This window comes from Larimichthys crocea, chromosome XIV (assembly GCF_000972845.2).
Source record: "Larimichthys crocea isolate SSNF chromosome XIV, L_crocea_2.0, whole genome shotgun sequence".
Taxonomy (NCBI): Eukaryota; Metazoa; Chordata; class Actinopteri; family Sciaenidae; genus Larimichthys; species Larimichthys crocea.
In genome coordinates this window covers 878,453-898,134 of record NC_040024.1, presented here as the reverse complement: position 1 = coordinate 898,134, position 19,682 = coordinate 878,453, and the positions used below count along the sequence as shown (strand labels likewise).

At 40.8% G+C, this 19,682-nt stretch overlaps 1 protein-coding gene across 3 annotated transcripts in view; it reads left to right on the top strand.

Moving 5' to 3' along the window:
• The window catches only part of sorcs2 (sortilin-related VPS10 domain containing receptor 2), a 326,326-nt gene that overhangs the window by 276,017 nt on the left and 30,627 nt on the right, over nucleotides 1–19,682 (top strand). For all 3 annotated transcript variants that reach the window (XM_027288043.1, XM_019270716.2, XM_019270713.2), the window contains exons 7-8: nucleotides 2,683–2,801; nucleotides 8,989–9,078. In XM_027288043.1, the coding sequence (XP_027143844.1) occupies nucleotides 2,683–2,801; nucleotides 8,989–9,078 (209 nt within the window). The remainder of the gene's footprint in view (nucleotides 1–2,682; nucleotides 2,802–8,988; nucleotides 9,079–19,682) is intronic.

Here is a 19,682-nt window from a genome sequence, read left to right as displayed (position 1 = left end):
TAGCCCAATCTAATGGTTTTTTGATGAGTTCTCCGCCGTATGCTGCTTTGATTAAACGTCCAGGCTTTTCAATAAATTAGCTAGTCCATTTGTTAGATCAGACACCTCTTGAGCAAAGACAAAAGCAAGGAGAGAGAAAAGTGCAGGGACGATAAAGAGGACAGTCTCACAGGTGGGGTTTATTGCATCTGTGTGTATTCTCTGCTACTTGAAAAACAGACAAACTCATGTTATTGGATTATATATAAAGATATCAATAAGGGCCCTGTCAGGAGTGAGGTGTTAATATCTTTAGCAGCCATTTTCCCTGCGAGAACTTTATTTAATGAGGTTTAACAATGTTTTGAGAGCTTTTTGTGCAGTATGTTCAGTACCATTAAGGCAATATTTGCTAAGTAACAGCTAAAGGCCAACCCATAAACTGGCCAAATATAAATTGTTTCTTTTAGTGTGTTAGGTGTGAAAGAAGTACTACATTTGCTAAAACATACAAGAAGAAGCTGGTTGAAGTGAAAGTGAAATGCTCAAGATGTTAGCCTGGTGCTCAATATTAGCTAATGTTAGCTCCTTCAGCAAAATGTGCATGCAGGGCCGTTTCTAGCCGTTTGGGGGCCCGATGCAAGATGTTATTTTGGAGGGCCCTATTTTTGCCAAACTCCGAGGGAGAGATTCCTAATCTTTAGTTAAGCAAACACTGCATAAAGCTGAGCTCATTTACATACAAACAATCCTTGCCAGCTAGCTGACATTGCTAACATTTATCTGAGGCTAGCTGAGCTAGCCGGCATGACAAAAGTAGCAAACTGTCTTGTTTCCCCCCTCTACCCCACATCATAAACAAATGCTTTAGCTTTATCCTGTGAACGCTAAGTTCATGGCCCCATAACCCTAACGACCCTTAACTCTACATCACACCTAGCCAATATTTAAATTCTAACATAAGTTATAAACCTTACAAACCACCTGAAGTAACATTTGTTCAATATTTGAACATTACACTTTTATGGAAGACTTTTACGTCACTTATAGGCTAACTAGCCATAGCTGGACTGGTCTACTGACCAGCGCCATCATCAAGTCAACATTTGTCCACTACTATGATTTATGTATAACCTTATCTAATCCAGAGAAAGTGATATAGCCTTACACCTATAACACTAAAGACATCCCCATCAACCTAAACTCTACTTTGTGTTAACTAGCAAGTAAACTTTAGCATAACATTAGCCTTTTTCAGTGCATAGCATTAGCATAGCATTAGCCTATTTCAATGTTCAAAATCTGGCATTTTTTGACAGTAGCTTGGCTACGATTGGGGGACAAAATGGCAAAATGGAAGTGATAGAAAAGAGCTTGCAAATTAATCTGTTGCGGCAACAGTGTGTTGATTATGACAGAGCATAGCCCCCACATGGAATTCTGAATTTACCATGTGACCTGTTGTGTTTCCAATACCTCCTTTTTTTCATGCTAACCCTGACCCTGTGAGAATTTATAGTATTTTTTCAGCTGAAGATTCTTCTCATTCTGAAGTTGAAATTAAAAACACAAAAACACCCTCTCCCTGTTCTTTCCTTTGGCTTTCAAATCTGTGTTTCAAGGGAGTGAGAGTTTACATTTAAACCTTTTGAAAGGTTTTGGTTATTCTGACCAGCTTTTTAGTCATTCATCAGGCCAAAATTTCCCCTTTCATAATACACATTTATCCTCCCTTAAGGATAGGATAAACCCTTTTCATTTTTCTCACTCCATTAGCTTTCCTAGCACCACCTGCCCGTGGGCTTAAATGTCAGCCTCACACATGATATCTCATAATCTAATAATCAGATTTCCATGAAAGTTGCTGAGCACATTCATGCCCCCAAGAGGTTTAAATCTGTATGTGGTTTGCAGTTCTGTGTCGGATGACATTTTTCAAAACCACGTCCACATCTGCATGTACTTACAGTAACATCTTAAAAGATTCATATCAAAGCCAATTTGGTGAACGTCCCATCCACTAAAGGCTTGGTAAAGGTTTTAAGTTGTATCTGTTCATGTGTGGGGCCTTCGTGGTTAAAGTCGGGGGTGAACAACTTAAGTTTCCGATCGCCGGTCAAAAGAAGTATCAGAAACGTGTGTTTTTGCAGTCTGCTGCGGCAACTCGCTTCTGAACGAACAACCTCACATGAATTGGGTGCACACTTGCGAATGTGTGTGTGTGTGTGAACATTCTCTATTGCCTACTTGTCACCTCTGGGAGGAGAATAACGGCTGAATTTCACCAGGCAATGTTGCTGATGCAGCTGCTGGTTGAAATTCAATACCGGTTAAGCTCTGCAACAGGCGCTAACCTCTCTGTGTGTCTCTGTGAGGATAATCCCTCCCGGCCATTTGGATGCTAGAATGGCTGTATGTCTATGGGGAAGCTGTCATATCTTATAGAGTTTGGAAAATGATGTCTCAATTTTTCTGTTCTCCTCGTTTCCTCGCACATTTTTTCTCCCGTGTCCTCTGCCTCTTCCTCTTCTCTGTCTATAAGACTTGTTTTATGGTTCATCTACTTTTTTTTAAACTGAAATTAAGTTCCTCTTATTTTCTCTGTCTTTTTCCTAGCTGAGCATACACTAGCTACAGCAGAGTCTGGTCCCCTTTTTTTTTTTACATGTTACCAAACATAATCATTGTTTCCTGTCCCTGCAGGTTACCTGTATGTTACCTGTCTCATCCAGAACTGTTCGGACAAAATGGTGACGGCTCAGTTCCTCGGCAAGATCGACCACAACTCGCTGCTGGTGCAGGACGACTACATATTTGTCAAGGTAAACAACGCAACTTTTAATGAAATAAAAATGGGAGGTTTCAGTCACATTGACACAGGTTTTCTTTTACTATTCAGAAACTTTTTTATTGAGTAAATAATGTCCTTACTTTCTGTAAGATAAGGTAAAATAAGATACGATACGATACAATACGATGAAGATGTCAGAAGAAAGTCATGAAGTCATGCTGGTGTCAAAGAGTCTGACAGCTGTTGTTGAAGGAGCTGAAGTGAGAAAAGATACCTGCAGATTCAAGACAGTTGTTGTTACTGACCTGTATGAATTCACATACTGATTTGTGGATGTGTAAATATCGTGGATGACTTCACATTGTCTGAGCGTTTAAATGTGTTTTGCACCATGTTTGCAGCAAAAACGTGAGTGCACAAGATGAGTTTCTCAGTTTGCAATTCATAGAACAGTATTTTGTGCATCTCTAAGGAGAATTTGAGAAGGTGTAAACATGTTTGTGGGAGATTTCTCAAGTTTGCAGCATTTTTCTGACCATCATGGGTGTTCAGTTGTTTTGCTGCAAAGGCAGCTGAGTTAAACTCTCTGTCCACTATTTTTCTGTTTGGCTGAACTCTGCAGTGTGTTTCCTAGGCAACACAAGGTCAAGATTAGTTTTATTTTAGACACTTTAGACTGGTCTTCCTCTTAGAATGTGTTTCACATAACCATGAGGGTCATCCAAAGTAAATTTTGATAGAATAGTTAAGCAGAGTTTCTTGTTTTGAACAAATATCCAATCACAATATTTATCTGGGTAACTTATGACCTTGTTTGGATAATAGTAGATATTTTGTGTTTGTGTTTGAGTTAAATATCTTCTGTCAGGAGACAACCTTCAGAATCCAGTCTAAAAAGTCATTCTGATCTCTATTCTCATCGATCGAGCGTCAATAAAAAATGCTGTGTAAGTCTTCAAGGCCTCTGGAGAACTTCTTTAACCTCCAACTGAACTGCCTCTCATCAGATTTCCTTCACACTTGTCATAGGGAGTGCTACTAGGCCTGTAAAAACAGCTGTTAGTGATACAAAAAAAAAGCTGTTATACAAGCTTGAGGTGTGGAGTTTAAAAGACATGGGCATTTACCAGGCAGTTAGGATCTGACAAATACTATCAAATTATCCTTATTAGGGACTAAAAGTCAATATATCTCAGCTTCTGTTGACTGTTTCTTTGTTACTTGTCTCTTTCAAATGGTCTGTTAAACCTGCAAAGACTGATTTTTTAGAACCACTTAAGAGAAACGAACTTCAGAATTGGATATAGCTAACGTGTCAGCGAACAGTTGCCTATGTACACATTTAGTAGACAGAGCAACGTTATTTGGAGTTGTTTGTCAGGATACCTGAATAACATACTTTCATTTCAACTCTGCTTTGGTCTGCACCACAAGTTCACTGAAAACAGCTGCCTGTCGCTGCTAAGAAAGAACCATTTACAGACAGTATAACCAAAACAAAGTGCTGAAAGGTGCTAAAAAAAAGAAAAGAAAAAAAAAGCCCCACTGAGGGAATGCCTCAATTTGTATAATCCTTTATCCTTTATATAAATACTTTTCATGTGTTGGTCCCAAAGTCATGTTTGTGCCAGCGTCACAGTACTCGAGTTCAGTCTTGGTCAGAACATTGCATTTCTGCTCTGCCTTGTGTCCGTCTCAGACAGAGAACTCTGCAGGGGTATCAAATGTAAAAACGCCTGTGCTTTGTCTGATTTATTTGTTAACATCATTACTGTGATTGGATGTGAAACTCCCTGCATCAAATGCAACAACCACTTGACTTATTTCTAATTTGAAACCCTTGTTCCCGTTAACGGCTGTCACCTCTCTCCCGCCGCCCCCCTGCGAACGCACACTCCAAGAAAGTGAAATGCGGGAAACCGAGGAGAAGCCGGGTCTCTCTTGGAGATGTCAGCTAAATCTTTTGTAATAAAATCTGTCTCCCTGAACCACATAGAGTTTATCTGCAAAACAAAAGAGAAGAAACACAGCAGTGTGTAAATCCTGCGATGTAACTCTTGCCGAGGCAGGACCACATCAAACTCTTAGAAAGGAAGCATGTTAGCAATCTGCTCCTGTACCAAAACTCTTCAGAAATCTCTTCACACTTTTCAGATATGCAAATATTAGCATACACACAGACACATCCATCTGCAAACACAGTTTTTTTTTGGGTGGGAGGGGGTTGACATTCCTGATCCTTTGTTTCCTGCGTACCCGCTGGCTTGAATTCCTCTTTGTTTCTGTTGTTTGTCTTTGTCTTTGAACTACCTTATTGCACAATGAAAAAAATACAATACATATTACTTATGTGTATAGTGTCTGGTCCTGATCTTGACTCAGACTCCGTCTCTGTCTTTCGGAGCAAGAGACTGGCTACACAGTGAAGTAGAAAACATGGAGGCGACTGAAGTCTCAGTTCTGTTGGACTTCTGACTGGACGGTGCTGCAAGCTAGTGAAGAAGGGGGAAAAATGTGGACAGAAGTCGCTCCAGCCCTTGAAATGCACACACAAGGACAGCTGTGGACAAAAGCTGCTTTTGTTTCTGCTCCAATGTTCTTGTAAATATCGAACAGGTGCAGGATGGGAAATAATCTCAAAATGAATCAAGCTGTAGTCTTTAGTTATTGCAAGATTCTCAATCTTAAAAGTTAGTGACTTCAGGCACATTGTCTTGAGATGTGAGAAGTTGACTTTTGGATTGGTCTGAGTACACTCTGATCTTGGTCTTGGTTTAGGCGGTCTTGTCTACAAAACTGCTTTGTACACTCAACCATCCAATCTGACCTCCTCCCTTAAACTTTTTAGTCCTGAGACCACAAGAAGTCGCTGGTCTGGAAAACTGTAACTTTACGTCACTTTAAGTGTTAAAATAAGCAACTAATTCTTGTTTCATTGAGCAAAGAGTCAAGTAGAAAACAGCAATTCCCCAAATCTCCTCAGCAGTGCTCTCATTTGTTAATTACACTAATGTCTCAGAATGAATAGTAATACTGTAGTGTACCTTTAAGTTTGTCGTTCTCAATCCCATTTCCTACCATTCAGCAATTTTTCTGCATATGTTGTATCTGTCAGTGTATCTATTCAGTTGTAAACGCGTTTGCACACACACACACACGCGACCAAGGCTGCGGTCTTCTTTACTGATAAACTCCGCCGCACAGATAACATGCAGTACTGTCAACTTGAAATGGAAAAGAATTGCTATTTGGGACATTGTGCAGAATTAATCTTGCCTTGTCTATAATTGACTTGCCATGCTGTACAGTACCGAACGCTCAGAGAAGGCCGAGAGCTGAATCCCATTTGCATGCGATAACAGCGGGATATACATGAGCTGGTGTAGCAGGGCAGAATCCCTATAGTGGGATAGAACAGTCATATCTTCTGGGTGTGTGTGTGTCTATATGTTTATGCATGTGCTTATAGTATGGGACGAATTAAATCCTCATTAGGCAACAATGGACTGGTCCATTATCCTCCAGGGATTATCCTCCCAGTGCTCCCAGTATTATTAACAAACTGATATCAGATGTAGGGAAAGTGTTTTCCACATTTCCACTGAGGGATGTGCGGGGCAAAATCTCGAGGATTGTGCAGATTTTCAAACTTGTAGTCTTCACCCCCGGCTGATGCTGACTTCAGTGACATCACTTGAGGAACACTGGAAACAGACGAGTAAAAAATGGGAAACAATCGAGGTACAGTACGAGTAGGACATGTTAGTGTAGCATGAAGTACTACTCGCATAGAATCAAGCGACAGCTGTAGAGGAAGATTCTGCATGTCCGGTTGTTGGTAATGTTGAAGAGGAGGTCTTTGAGGGTTTTTGAAGATAAAGAGGGACACCCCTGATCTGGTTGAAACTGATAGGACAGATGAGAAGAGTTTGGATTGCCCTGACCATAGTGGAGCCAGACACTGTTCTGGCAGAGCGCAGCCGTTTGGAGGTAGCATATGCCTGCATAAGGGCATTTAAGTAGGTGGGTGCAGAACCTACTATTGTAGGCAAGCATTGGGGATTTGAATTAAATGCGCTCTGCTACAGGTAGCCAGTGGACCGCGATAAGCAACAGGGTACCTTTAAAAAAACTCCTGAAGACCCAGCTCTTCAGAGAGTAGCTCATCTCCTAGCACTACCAACAACTGGATATCTCCTCGGGCTGTGGCTCAGGAGGTAGAGTGGGTCATCCATTAATTAGATGATCGTCAGTTTGATGGCTCGATTTGCTCCTCCAGTCTGCATGTTGAAGTGTTCTTGGGCAAGATACTGAACCCCAAGTCCTCCCGAAGGTGTGGGAATGCGTACGAATTGTTAGCTTCCAAAAATTGAACAGCTGGCACCTTGCATGGCAGCCAATGCCATCAGTTAACGTATGGGTGAATAAGTGAACAGGATATGTAGTGTTAGAGTGTCTTGAGTTTTCAGAAGACCAGAAAGGTCCTTGTTGTCTAATCGTCCATTTGGATTGATTGAAGACCAGGCAAGCCGCCACATTCTTGATCATCTGTTAGGGTTTCACTGTGCAGGAGGCCCCTCTGGAGTCTGTTACAGTAACCAAGTTGCGCGATAACCTCTGTTTCAGGAGTTGGGTAGCATGTTGAGTTAGGTATGACCTGATTTTCCTTATGTTGTGAAGTACTAAGAAGTGCAAACAACTTAAGCAAGGTCAGTTGGTCATCAATCCTGGCTTGCTACTCTGGTAAGGGCAAGAGATAGGGAGTCAACTTTGAATTGATTAATTTAGAAATCCCAATATGTGGTAAGCACTTGCCTGATATGAATATATAAATAGCAGCAATAAGCAGGAAATATGCATATATTTTCTGGGGGTGGTGGTGGAGGTTTGAAAACCTTCGATTTCAACCTTCAGTTCTGAAACCAAACCCTCACCCTTGACAGCGAATGTATACACAGACATTTATACACACACTCACCAGTGGTGTAGCCAGATCCTTGGGGTGCAGTACAGAAATATGCAGAGTCAGAGGTAAGCACACAGTGTGAGCGTTGGCATTGACACATTCACCTCTGCACACACATCATCTCCTTTCACTTCACCAGCCGTTCCTTAGAAAGTGATTCCTTTTGAAAACACGGTCAATATAAGTAAGGGGCTCTTACTTATAAAAATGGCTTTCATTGTTTTATCACTTTTTCATCACTGTTCAGCATTTTAAAAAAAGCTGTGGAAGTCCACTCCTTTCAATCACAGACGATGGATGTAATCACAGCTCAGTCTGAACACCGATGATAGAGGCTCAGATATCCGAGAGACAGAGAGAGAGAGAAAACAAAAGCTCTTCCCACAAAGCCCAAAATAGAAGCGCTGAATACAAAGTTCTCCATCAGATTTTGAAAGCAGCAGCTCTAAAGGTTTAAGCGCTGCTCGCCTTACAAAAAAAAAAAGCCAAGCGGTGACAGGGACTGCGTTTCAGAAAATGTTCTGCAGGCGCCTGAGCCCGTCACTTGGAATATGACACGTTCAAGTCCTGTTTAAGTCGCTGCCAGTCACCGGTCTCTCTCACTGAGCTTCCTCTGCTGAAACGTAGCATCGGATGTTGAGTATTCTGGGTTCAGTACCCTGTGAGCTTTCAGGGGGCGCAGCATGATTCAGCCTTTTACCCACAGGTCCCACTCTGTGAGGTGGATGCCAAGGTCTGTGCAGTGTGGGGGAGTTTATTTATTTTATTTTTTTTGTTTTTTTTGTTTTTTATACCTTTCAGCACGGTGTGAGTCAGTAACAGCAGATGGTGAACTCTGCCCTGCACTAACTCAGCGACTGCACAATGGTGGATGTTGACTACCTCAATCTGTTTTTTAATTTTGTCCTGTGGAGAAATGATTTAAATATTCTTATTTTATTTTCCAAAATAAAAGCATTCAGTCAGAATTATGCCCTAACTCTACAGACTTAAACAGTCCGCAAGTTAAACAAGGTTGCGCACATCCTGTTTTGTTCTTCAGTCTGACCTCTACCTTACTCCTAATGTATGTTTGGTTCGTATCACCTCTCCTCTTCCCTCCCTGTGTGTTTGAAACATTCAGAGTAATCTATAAAAAGTAGATATAAGACACAAGAATGCACCAGAATTAAAAAAAAAGAATTTTAACTTTGGATTGTGAATAAGAAAATACCATGTTGAGACTTTATTTTGTTTTTGGTCCATTTCCCAGGTGACCACAGGGAATCGCACCAAGCACTACGTGTCCTATCGGCGTAATGAGTTTGTCCAGATGAGGTTTCCCAAATACTCCCTGCCAAAGGTAAGGCATGACAACAATGATACTTGAAGATGTCACAGAAGATGTTAGAAGATTAAAGATGTTATTAGATGGATATTTGAAGAAAACACCACTTATCAGCTGCTAAAGTATGAAAATATTCACCGCTGTGCCATTACTGCCATATAACAGAACTGATTGAACAGATAATGTACAGCAAGCCAGTCACTGTTGCAAAATATGTGATGCAGGACTTCAGTCAGCCTGAAAGGGTTTATTGTTACAACAATACCCCCTCTGTGTACATTATTCATCTTATTACACTGCTACATATTAAATCAATCAATCAACTATATCAATTTAAACATTATTTTACTGCTCTTCCAGAGTCTATGAACAGAACTGCATGCATATCAGTGGTCTGCTATGCAAAAATAACAGACCACATGCTGTAATTCCATCGGAATCAAGTTTTCAACAAAGTCTTGTAAGAAATCTCAAGAGTAACTTAGTAGGAGCCATAGATGTGGTGTCATGATGAAGTGTTGCAAGAAAAGAAACTTCTTCCTGATTTGTCTACTTTGTCTACTGCAATGGTTTTACTGGTCCAGTTGAGATCAGTTGTGGTATATGTGGCCCATGATCCAAAATGACTCCCTTGTACTAGATTGATACGCTGTGTCACAGTAGATTTCTGTCAGGCCAAAATTAGTTTAGGTAACTAAAGGGCTGTTCACACCACCAGTTTCATTTGTAAGTGTTTTCAAAGCAGTTTAGAAATCTGTTACTCATCGTCTGAGGGAACTAATATGCTGTGCTTAACGAAGCTGTTTCAGCAACAGAACATTTACAAAGACTTCTGTGCGCATCTCAACTTTGCCAACTTTGCTTTCTCCGTTCTCCAATAAGCCAGTACAGACTGAAATGCCCTTTCCTGCACTCTGGGGATTCAAACCTGCAACATTACAACCCTCGTACCACCATGTTCCACTTCTCTGTTGGTATCAGATGTTGGTACAGTACCTGTACCCAAATCAGTCCTGGTTCCTCGCCTGATACACGATAGCTCCCATAAAATATTCAGCACTAAGCATTGATCCGGTCGCATCCCGTGTCAATGACATAGGCAAAGACGATAAATGAGCTGCACTCCGACACAAGACAAGGAACCTTTGCTGTCAGCGTCGGTGGCACAGGGGGCCGTTTGAGCGCGTCGCCAGCCTGAGTGCTATTGAACAGTGCTGATTGAATGCAGAGCCCGGGGAGACGTCTCATGTATTTTTCAACCTTAAACTAAGAAAAGAGAACCTTTAAGACAATCACTGCCATTGACACTCTGCCAGAGAGGACTTTGCGGCGTGTGTTTTGTACCGACACACACATGCACACACACGCACACACACACACACACACACTCCCCAGGAAATGTATAGAATTACTCTTGTTCGACTCCAGACCACCACTTAGAGAGATCTTATGCCTAAATTGCTTGACTACTTCAGCTACAGTACTGAGTGATCCTCAAGGAAGGTGAAAGGGATTGAATTACTCTCTCACACACACACACACACACACCCACACACACACACACATACACACACACACACATCTTCTTGCTCTCCATAACAATCGACGATAGGGATCTATTTGATTAGGTGGCAGGAAGACGATGGATGAATCTGTTTGTTTACGAGCATGTGTGTGTGTGTGTGTGTTTAGTTAAAGTATGCCCTAGTTGCTCTCTCTCTCGCCCCTTGTCTCCCTCTCTCTCTACATGTGTCCTCTTACTTGGGTGAGCAGATAGGTCACACGTTGCAAAGCTTTTAGGTCGAGCGACACAGAGGGGGGACAAGGGAGAGAAATAGAGAAGGAAAAGAAGGATGGAGTGAGAGACGGAGGGGAGGAGAGGAGGGGAACGTGTGTGTGTGTGTGTGTGTGTGTGTGTGTGTGTGTGTGTGAGAGAGACAGAGAGAGAGAGAGAGAGAGAGAGAGAGAGAAAGAGTGTTTCGAGTGCCCATGTTTTTCCACTGTGAATAATTGAAAGGCTGGAGGATGAAAAATGCAAAGGCCATCAGAGAAAGCAGTTTGGCTTTGTCCTGTGAGACCTGACCCGAGTTATGGATTAACCACACACACACACACACACACACGCATAAATGCACAGACACATGCATACAGCTTTCTGGGCTGTGAAATCATAGGTAATAATTGTCCCTTTGTACTCTGCTTCTCCGGGGAGTGTAATCACTGCTGTCTTTTTTAACACTTTCTTTTACAGTCAGCTCTTGTAGACCAGCTAGAATATATTGCTCAATGGCACTTCAGTGGTATCTCTTGCAAGAGAGAGGCACCTCAGTTTTATCAGAACAGTGTCAGCAAGTTCAAATCTTCGATTGACTGAAGGGCACTGTGAACGTAATTCCTTGTTTGCAGACTAATGAACAATTGACAAATGCCTTATGAGGTAGATGCATTGACTAGGATCATTTATAGACACAGAGTAGTTCTTCTTCAGAATCGAAGCAGCATCTTGTCATGACAAGCGTATTGATGAATCGCCCATTCTCCTTGGCCAAACTTCAATAACCCTTTGAGAGTAATGTCTTGGACTCCTGTGCACTTTCTTTCCCCTGACTGAACTGACCATTGATGAATAGAATTATCCACAACAGGTAGCACACACAGATGCTGATTGATCACACGTACCTGGTGTTTTCAATTGGTATCAACTTTGCACCCTCTATCATGGCAAACATATCGCGACCACTGTTTCTGTCAGGGTCTGTTTGAGACAGTGCTTCACATAAGGGGAGGCTACATGGTGTGAGTTGACTTCCGAGGAAACAGTTTGAAAAGGCCACCATCTGGTTTTGCTTATCAAACGTAGTGTTTATGGTTGGCAGGTATCACATTGTTGTAGATTTAAAGCCCTTTGAAGCAAATTTGGGATTGTGGTTTATATAATAAAAATTGGCTTGACTTGACACTACACAGCTTTTTTCTGAGTCACATCTCGCATTCTTCAGCAGCAAACATATGAATGACTCAGCTAATTTGATGACAAGGATATCTGAATGTGGTTGAAAGACAGTAAGGGACCTGGAGTTCAAATTATTTTGTCAAAATAAGCAAAAGAATTGCTTACACCAACACACCCGATACCATCCACCACACTGCAGCAGTGAGTCTCGCCAACCTCTGTATGCCGCCAATAATGAAATCCATAGGCTACTCAGCACAGAGTATACTGTCTGTCTGGGACAGGAAGAAGTGTGGAAAGCCCAAAAGCCCATAAGTGGTTTTTGATATTCTTTGGCATACATGCAAAAAGTTCAGTTTGCACAAGAAGTGTTGAGTACTCCATGCACAGAAGGGGGTACAACAAACATGCAAGTTGAGTTGAATTAAGCATTAAGCATAAGTTAGCAGCTGTATTAAACAATCTATGGCTGTTGAGAGCGAAAGCCTGTGCAGGTCAAGTCAGAGCATCTACCAAATTAGAAAAGGAACTGATATAAAAGATTTATTTGTCCAAAACACTATATTGGATCAACAATCACAATCAGTTCGTGACCACTGACACCTTTAAAGTGTTCCATGACAGCTTAAACAAGAAGGCAATTTGGATACATGCCTGTAATTACCAAGAGGATTGATCCTACCATCAGTATGGTATATTAAAGGAAGCTGAATTGAGCCAGACGCCAGTGAAGGCTTTCAGAAAGGTAAAACGTGTGGGCCGACTGTATCAAAGACCTCTTTACAAAATTCAGTGTGAATAATGTCCGAGGGGCATGATGAGGATTTAAATGATTAATGGGATCTGTTAGAGTGTGAAAGGAAATGAGCTCAACGCTGCTGAAAGAGGGTGAGCACAGTGAAGAGGCTATTATGTCACAGCTGACTGCCGGGGGAATCTGGCATCAGATGTTGTCCATTTTTTTAATGAAATGAGCAAGACACTTCTCACACCACTCTGTACCAAGTGTCAGTAATGTTGCCAGAAGATGAAGGCAATGAAGCAGTTTAATCTATTTAAAAGAAAACCTGTAATGACGGGATGTGGGCTTTCAACGGAAGTATGAGGAATTACGTACTAGGGTCTTTCTTAAACTGATGTACATTAGAATTAGGTGGGATGCAGAGCACTATGTATGCCCAAGCAAATACATGATTGGAGGGGAAGCTTGGAGTCTCTGTCCTTGTAACTTCCAGCCTACTGGACACTGATTTTATAGTTCATTGTTAGTCCTACTGGGGTGTGACAAGTCTGGTGGTGGTCCTGAACCATACACAGATGTGCCTTAATTGGGATGACCAGTGAAGAGAAGAAGTCATTCAACAGTTCAACACCCAAACTTTAAAAGGGAAGTGGAACAGAATTAATGGACTGCCGGCTGGATTCTGAAATCTTCCAGTCTTCCTGAAATCTCAGAGACATGGGTCTTTAAAAGACATGAGTCTTTTAGATATAAGGTACCTGATGATAAATCCAGTGTGGAGAAATGAAGTGGAGTTAAAGCTCAGGCTACAGGGCAGCTACAGGTTTCAGATTTAGAAAGGGGTTTATATGGTGGAATGGCAGGATGAAGTTTACAGTTTTATATCTGCCTGGGAATAAAAGGGATCTGGACCTGCGATTACGGTGGTGACACCTAGTACTGGTTGGCAAAAATAAGTTTCTCTCAACATCAGATAAAAAAAACCTACAGTAAAACCTACAGTAAAACCACATTTACATAAGGTTAGCATCTAAAGAACTATATTAGCAGCTCTGGCACAGCAGTGCTTTGAGCTAAATAGTAACGTCTGCATGCTAGCATGGTTGCAATGACAGTACTAAGATGCTGATGTTAAGTGCACATTATATTCACCTTGTTCACCCTCTTGTTTTTCCATGCTTGCTTGCAAATTAGCACTAAACACAAAGCAGAACTAAGGCTAATAGTTTTGCAGCAGTTTGGCCAGGAAGCACTGGATTGGATAGTATCTGACAAATTGAAAATTTGACCCAATGATGTCACTCATATTAAAACTTATCTAAAGTTATTAAAATTCATCCTGTTGGGAACATTAACACCTGTACCACATGTCACGACAATCTAGCCAGTGATTGTTTAGGTATTTATTACAAACCACAAACACAAACTTCATGATGGGGCAAAATGAAAGGTCAGGCGAAGTCATTTGGATTCATCCACATGAATCCCTTCAAAAGTTTATGTGTACCAATCTAATAACTAATAACTAAGATATTAAAGCCTTGGTGAACCAAGCAACTTATTTAAAGGCTAACATTGCCATCCCTACAACCATGCCAAGCAATGGTAGAAAAATCAACCCTATCATTATAGAGAATGTAATAGACAATTCAACAAAACCCCACATTATGTTCAGTGAAAACATTTCTATTGGCATTATTGTTATGGGTATTGTTTTTTCCAGTCCGGTATATCTCATATCAAGCAAAATTAATCAAGTTGCACTAATTGTGATAACAGTAACTCCTGAGATTCCCCTTCACGGCTTGTTAAGAGGCAAATCCCGGTATAATATGTGTTACAATAGAGGACAATAAAATTACTTAATTTGGACTGGACTGGGGCAGCCTTGGCTCAGCTTAGAGCTGGTTTGAGAGGCTCCTTACATAAAAGTGATATGCTACACTCAATTTTCTGACATGGTTGCCACTCTCCTCAAAGTAGTTCTTGTTGTGTTGACATGTGGTCCACAGCTGAAAGAAATCAGGACAGACATATTCCCTGCCATCTTAAGCTTTGGGAAATCATAAGCAAATGTAAACGGGGTAGTTTGAGGCAAAGTAGGAATAACAACAAGGCAAATGACAACACTGAAAGACAATATAAATCACCTTGAACATCAATGATGGATGACACTGTTAGGATATACAAGGGTACGTTGATTAATAGCCAGTCTCCCAAAAAAACTTTTATATATGCCATCTCATTTCACATTTCAGCACTTTTGATAATGTCATCAATAAAACACGATATGTTAAACAGTAAGACTAGATGCTTGAAACCTACGATAGGATGCTGCAACATCTGTTTCACCTTTCCACTTCATGCTTCACTCGGTTCACCTTCACCCTCACGTTCTGCTGTAGCAGCTCCTGTGTCTTGTTTCATTCTCTCCGGCTTTTCTCAGCGCAGTGTGGGTTTTTGCTACTGTGTATACTTTACAGCTGACTAATCACACTGCTCATTTTCACTCATTGTTGTGGTTTGTCTTTCCCTACATAAGGTACTTATTTTTGTGGATGTGCATGAAGTGTCTCTGCACAGTTTCCATTCATGTGTAAATTGAGCTTTAGCCTTCACCATCTCATTATTTTTGTTTTCTGTCTTTGCCTTTCTAGTGTTATTAACACCATGCTGAGTTTGGGTCAAGGGAAGTTTAAAATTGCTGAGTGTGGGTTGTTATTGCTTCCAGTGGCTCGTGCTGCTTCTAGGACCCAGGATTTCTGATATTTCACTCCTAGCAGTGGCCCTTATCTCTGGGGTGACTGTAGCCCTGCTGGCCCTGACAGAGATGGATGGAGGGTATTTGTTTCAGAGGGCACTCAGTGATGCAGCACCAATAAGAGGGACACTGGTAGAGATATCCTGCAATTTCAAGTTAAGATTTCAGCCGGGGGGTAAAGGACAAGGGACTTGCCAGGTGGCATTTCCAAAAAAGCACAACTTGGCATGCCAGTTGTAGACATTTCCGATGACCATTTGTCTTCCCCTTGCCCTTATCATGCTACATTTTGCTACTTTAGCTATGGTTAAATGTAAACTCTGAGCTTAAATACCACTGACTCCAATAATGGACTAGAGAATACAGGCATACAAGAGTTTTGCACAGCAGTCTTTCTTTGTTGCTGTCATTCTATATTTTGGCTTTATAATTTTGCTTCTGGCACCAGTTTGTTAACCAGTTAAAGGTGGATTGGGATCCAAAATTCCAAAATTCAATATTGATTTTAGCCCTTCAGAACATTTGAGTAGTCTTCCAGACTTTGGTTACTGAAAGAAAACGAATGCTCCCTTTGAGGTTTCCTCACAACATCAGTTTGACAAACTGCCTTAGTTGGATTCACACAGTGTGACATGACTATTCTACATGTCATGGCTTACAAAAGTAACCTCTTTGAATCGTCTTCGTCTTTTCTCATCTCAGCTAAATCCATCCAGTTAACACTGACTCACTGAGGGTGTAGAAAATCTTCTTTCAGCTGCTGTTCATCATAATCCTGTTCAGGAGGATTCACGTACTTAAAAAGAAGAGGAAGAAGAAGAAGAATAGAAGAATATTCAAACATGTAGCTTGGCTGCTGTGTTTGATCTGTAAATTTAAAGTAGACTTAGGAGCAAGCGCTTCACAGGAGCAAGCACTTTACAGGTAAAGACATAAGCAGATGGGACTTACATTAAGCTGTGGGGGGCCTAGTTGCAGAATTCCTGTTTGATCTGTGTTTTGGGGAGTGTATTTGCACATGAAAAGGCCAACCCTTAAATTTTCTACACCAAACCTTCATGGACATGACTTCCTTCCAAAATCTTCAATAACAAGAGGTATATCAAAGTGAGTGGTTGGAAGACCTGCAAGTAAATATATTTTTATCTTGTGTCATGGGGCAAAATAGGAACATGCAGATCTAAGATTTGAAAGGAAATGTACTGAGTATGAGGCAAATATTGAGCAGCAACTGCTGATAAAGTTAGATATCGCATCTAGGTCTCATGACTAGATCTTATCCCTACTTTTAACAGCAAATCTGATATCAGTGAGTTAAATTTGCAAAAGTGCATGCTGCATCATTTTCCTGTGAACCCCTGATGCTCAGGTACGAAATCTGAATCCAATGGAGAATGGTGGTCTCTACCACTAAAGCCAGAGATATACTTGCTTATATTTGCTTTTAACAGTGGGTTCATGCATGCATGATGGACACCTTGTGTATCCTGCATCCATTTGGAGCATTGGTTGTGCATTTCCTCAGAAATTAACACTATGTGTCAGCTTAAAGTCCATTGTTCACACATTGCATGAAATGTTGATGATTAGTTTTTATTTTTTAAATTTACTTACTCAATTTTCAGTCATAATTTGGTTGAGGGAGAAATTGTTGGTTAGGTTTAAGGAACAAAACTTGAATTATGTTTAGAAAAAAGTTCTCCCATGTGCAGAAAAAACTGGTACAAATCTCACAAGTTTTCGTAATGGAGAAAAAGAACTTCATAAATCTAGGCTTACCATCTAGACACAACATGATGTAACAATGAATGTAACTATAAATAGTATTAAAATAAGTTGATTTCATGAAAAGGATTATAAATCGGGTTAGATTAATGTGCAAAAACTATGCAGCTATTGTAAAGAAAGGTTGGGTTTACACACACTTGAAAGATTGCGGCCATAGTTAAAACCAACAGCAGGGAAATAAGTAAGTAGCATTCTGAAGTCATCCAATTGTTTACCTATCCGTCTACCTAACGTACTCTCTAAAAGGATTTGTGATGCTACATAACAATGTATTGCCTGTGTACCTAAGACAGTCATATGGGTAGCATTTGGACAAACATTGTGTCTCCCATGTGTCCAGCTTATGCTAGCTCAACTGAGGCTTCTGTACAATGTGAAACGAACACATGCAATTATTCTTGAGTGAATGACTGTGAGGTTCAGTCATTCTGATGCACCACTGACAAAAATTATCAAGCCTACTTGCAAGAATCTTGGTGTTTTCTCAAATAGTCAAATAAAGCTTCCAGACTTTTGGCCTTTACTGTATGCAAAGAGGAATGGTCCCACTGGGCTTTCTGGGTTAATTCAGACTTGGGAAGTACAGGTTCTACAAAAAAACTACAAATCTACAAAAATGATTTGCTTCTTACTCATAGTTTGGCTTGGTGTTGACTTTTTTTTTTTTAAATAACTGATCGAATCATATGAAAACAGTGAAAATACAGCATGTATAATATTAAAATGTACTCATTTTACACATGTTCCGCCAGTTTCGTCTGCAGTTATTTACTTTCTCACCTCAACACATCCTCTGTAGCATAAGATTATGTTTTTGCTACTGTGGTGGGTGGAAGGCTGACTCTGAATGTTTAAAGGCAGCAGGAGTTGAAGTTTGAACACTTCTCAGTGCCAACTATTCCTCAAGCTCCAAACTGCTGCCTGAGCGGAGCTGTCAGCTGTAAACTCGGGCTACACCGCAGTGCTGTAAGAGGATAGAGGAAGAGAGAAGAGAAAGGTAGACAGAGGGGGAGATACAAGGAAAAGTAAATGAGGCGGAATATTCATGTTTGAACTCAGACAAGATGCTGTCATTACGGCACCTGCACATTTATTTCCTCATTCACCGTCAGTATTGCATGGTAATGTGTTATACAATAATGAAAATTCTGCCTGTCACATTTAGCATAACAAAGGACGATTCACAATTATTAGAGAATATGTTATTGAAGAGTAATGGGTTTGCTGTAGGTACATTGGTTGATTGACAGGCTTTAACCCTTGTCTGACTTGGATGTCATTGCTCAGACCTGAAGTTACACTCTGTAGTTCCATAGGACATACTGTTAGTATGGTGTAGCTACCTTGGTAATTTGCCCAATTCTTTCAAAGTGATGAATTTAAAGACCAGAGAGGAGAGACTAGATTGAGGAATGGTAGATGAAGTTCATCAGGAAGAACACAAATCAAACGGAGGGAGAGTGCACATTTTTTCAGTCATGTTGCTGTTCTTGTACATGGATGGATGGATAGATGAAGGTGTGAACATTTTCACTGGAGAGTAGTGTTTGCATGCTTTTGGTATTAAAGCATTGTTTAATAGATTGGCTCCAAGAATACAGAAACAACAGGATCAGTTAGTTTGTAATGTTGTTGATTGTTTGGAGACAGGGTTTGATTTAATTGGCTTGTTGGTTGATTAGTTACTAGTTGAACAGTTGACTTGTCATATAAGCCTTCAGTACACCTGAGTAGCCTATTCTTAGCAATAGTCACTCACATAAGGCGTGTGTAACCCTAATCATAGGTATAACCATTTGTAGGGTACTGAGCTGAGAGATCAACTAGTTGTAACTGTTCTGAACTGAAGAGTCCTGTGTACAACTTTTTTTTTTTTACTTGCCTTCCTGGCAATATGCGGACAGCTTGCACGGTGACTCAGAAAACAGTACATCTATGAATATGAAGATCAGCCCACAGATTTCAATACTGTTATTACTCTGAGCCACAACCATAAATCCAAGGGTAATTGAGCTCTAGTGTTTTTTTCCTGAGAAAGATGGCAGAGTGTCAATGATTAGAGACACACCTTCTTGGGCACTTTCCCCTGCACTCTGATGGCTTTATCTTCAAATGTTATGTTAATGTAATCACTAACACAGAGAAAGTGCTGAGTCGCTCTTTGTGCAGTCGTTACAGTCTTTCATAAGTGATGAAGCCATTTGCATTGGAAGCTCACGAGCTTTGACAAGAACACATAACAAGTTTTCCGAGCTGCCAAAAACAGTTTTTCAGCGGGTAAAGAGTTCTCTTATCTCCCCCCAGTTTGTTTCTGTGGCTCTGTAGCTCTGTATTTATCGGGTTATGTTCTCTGGCTCTCACTGAGTTACTGTCAA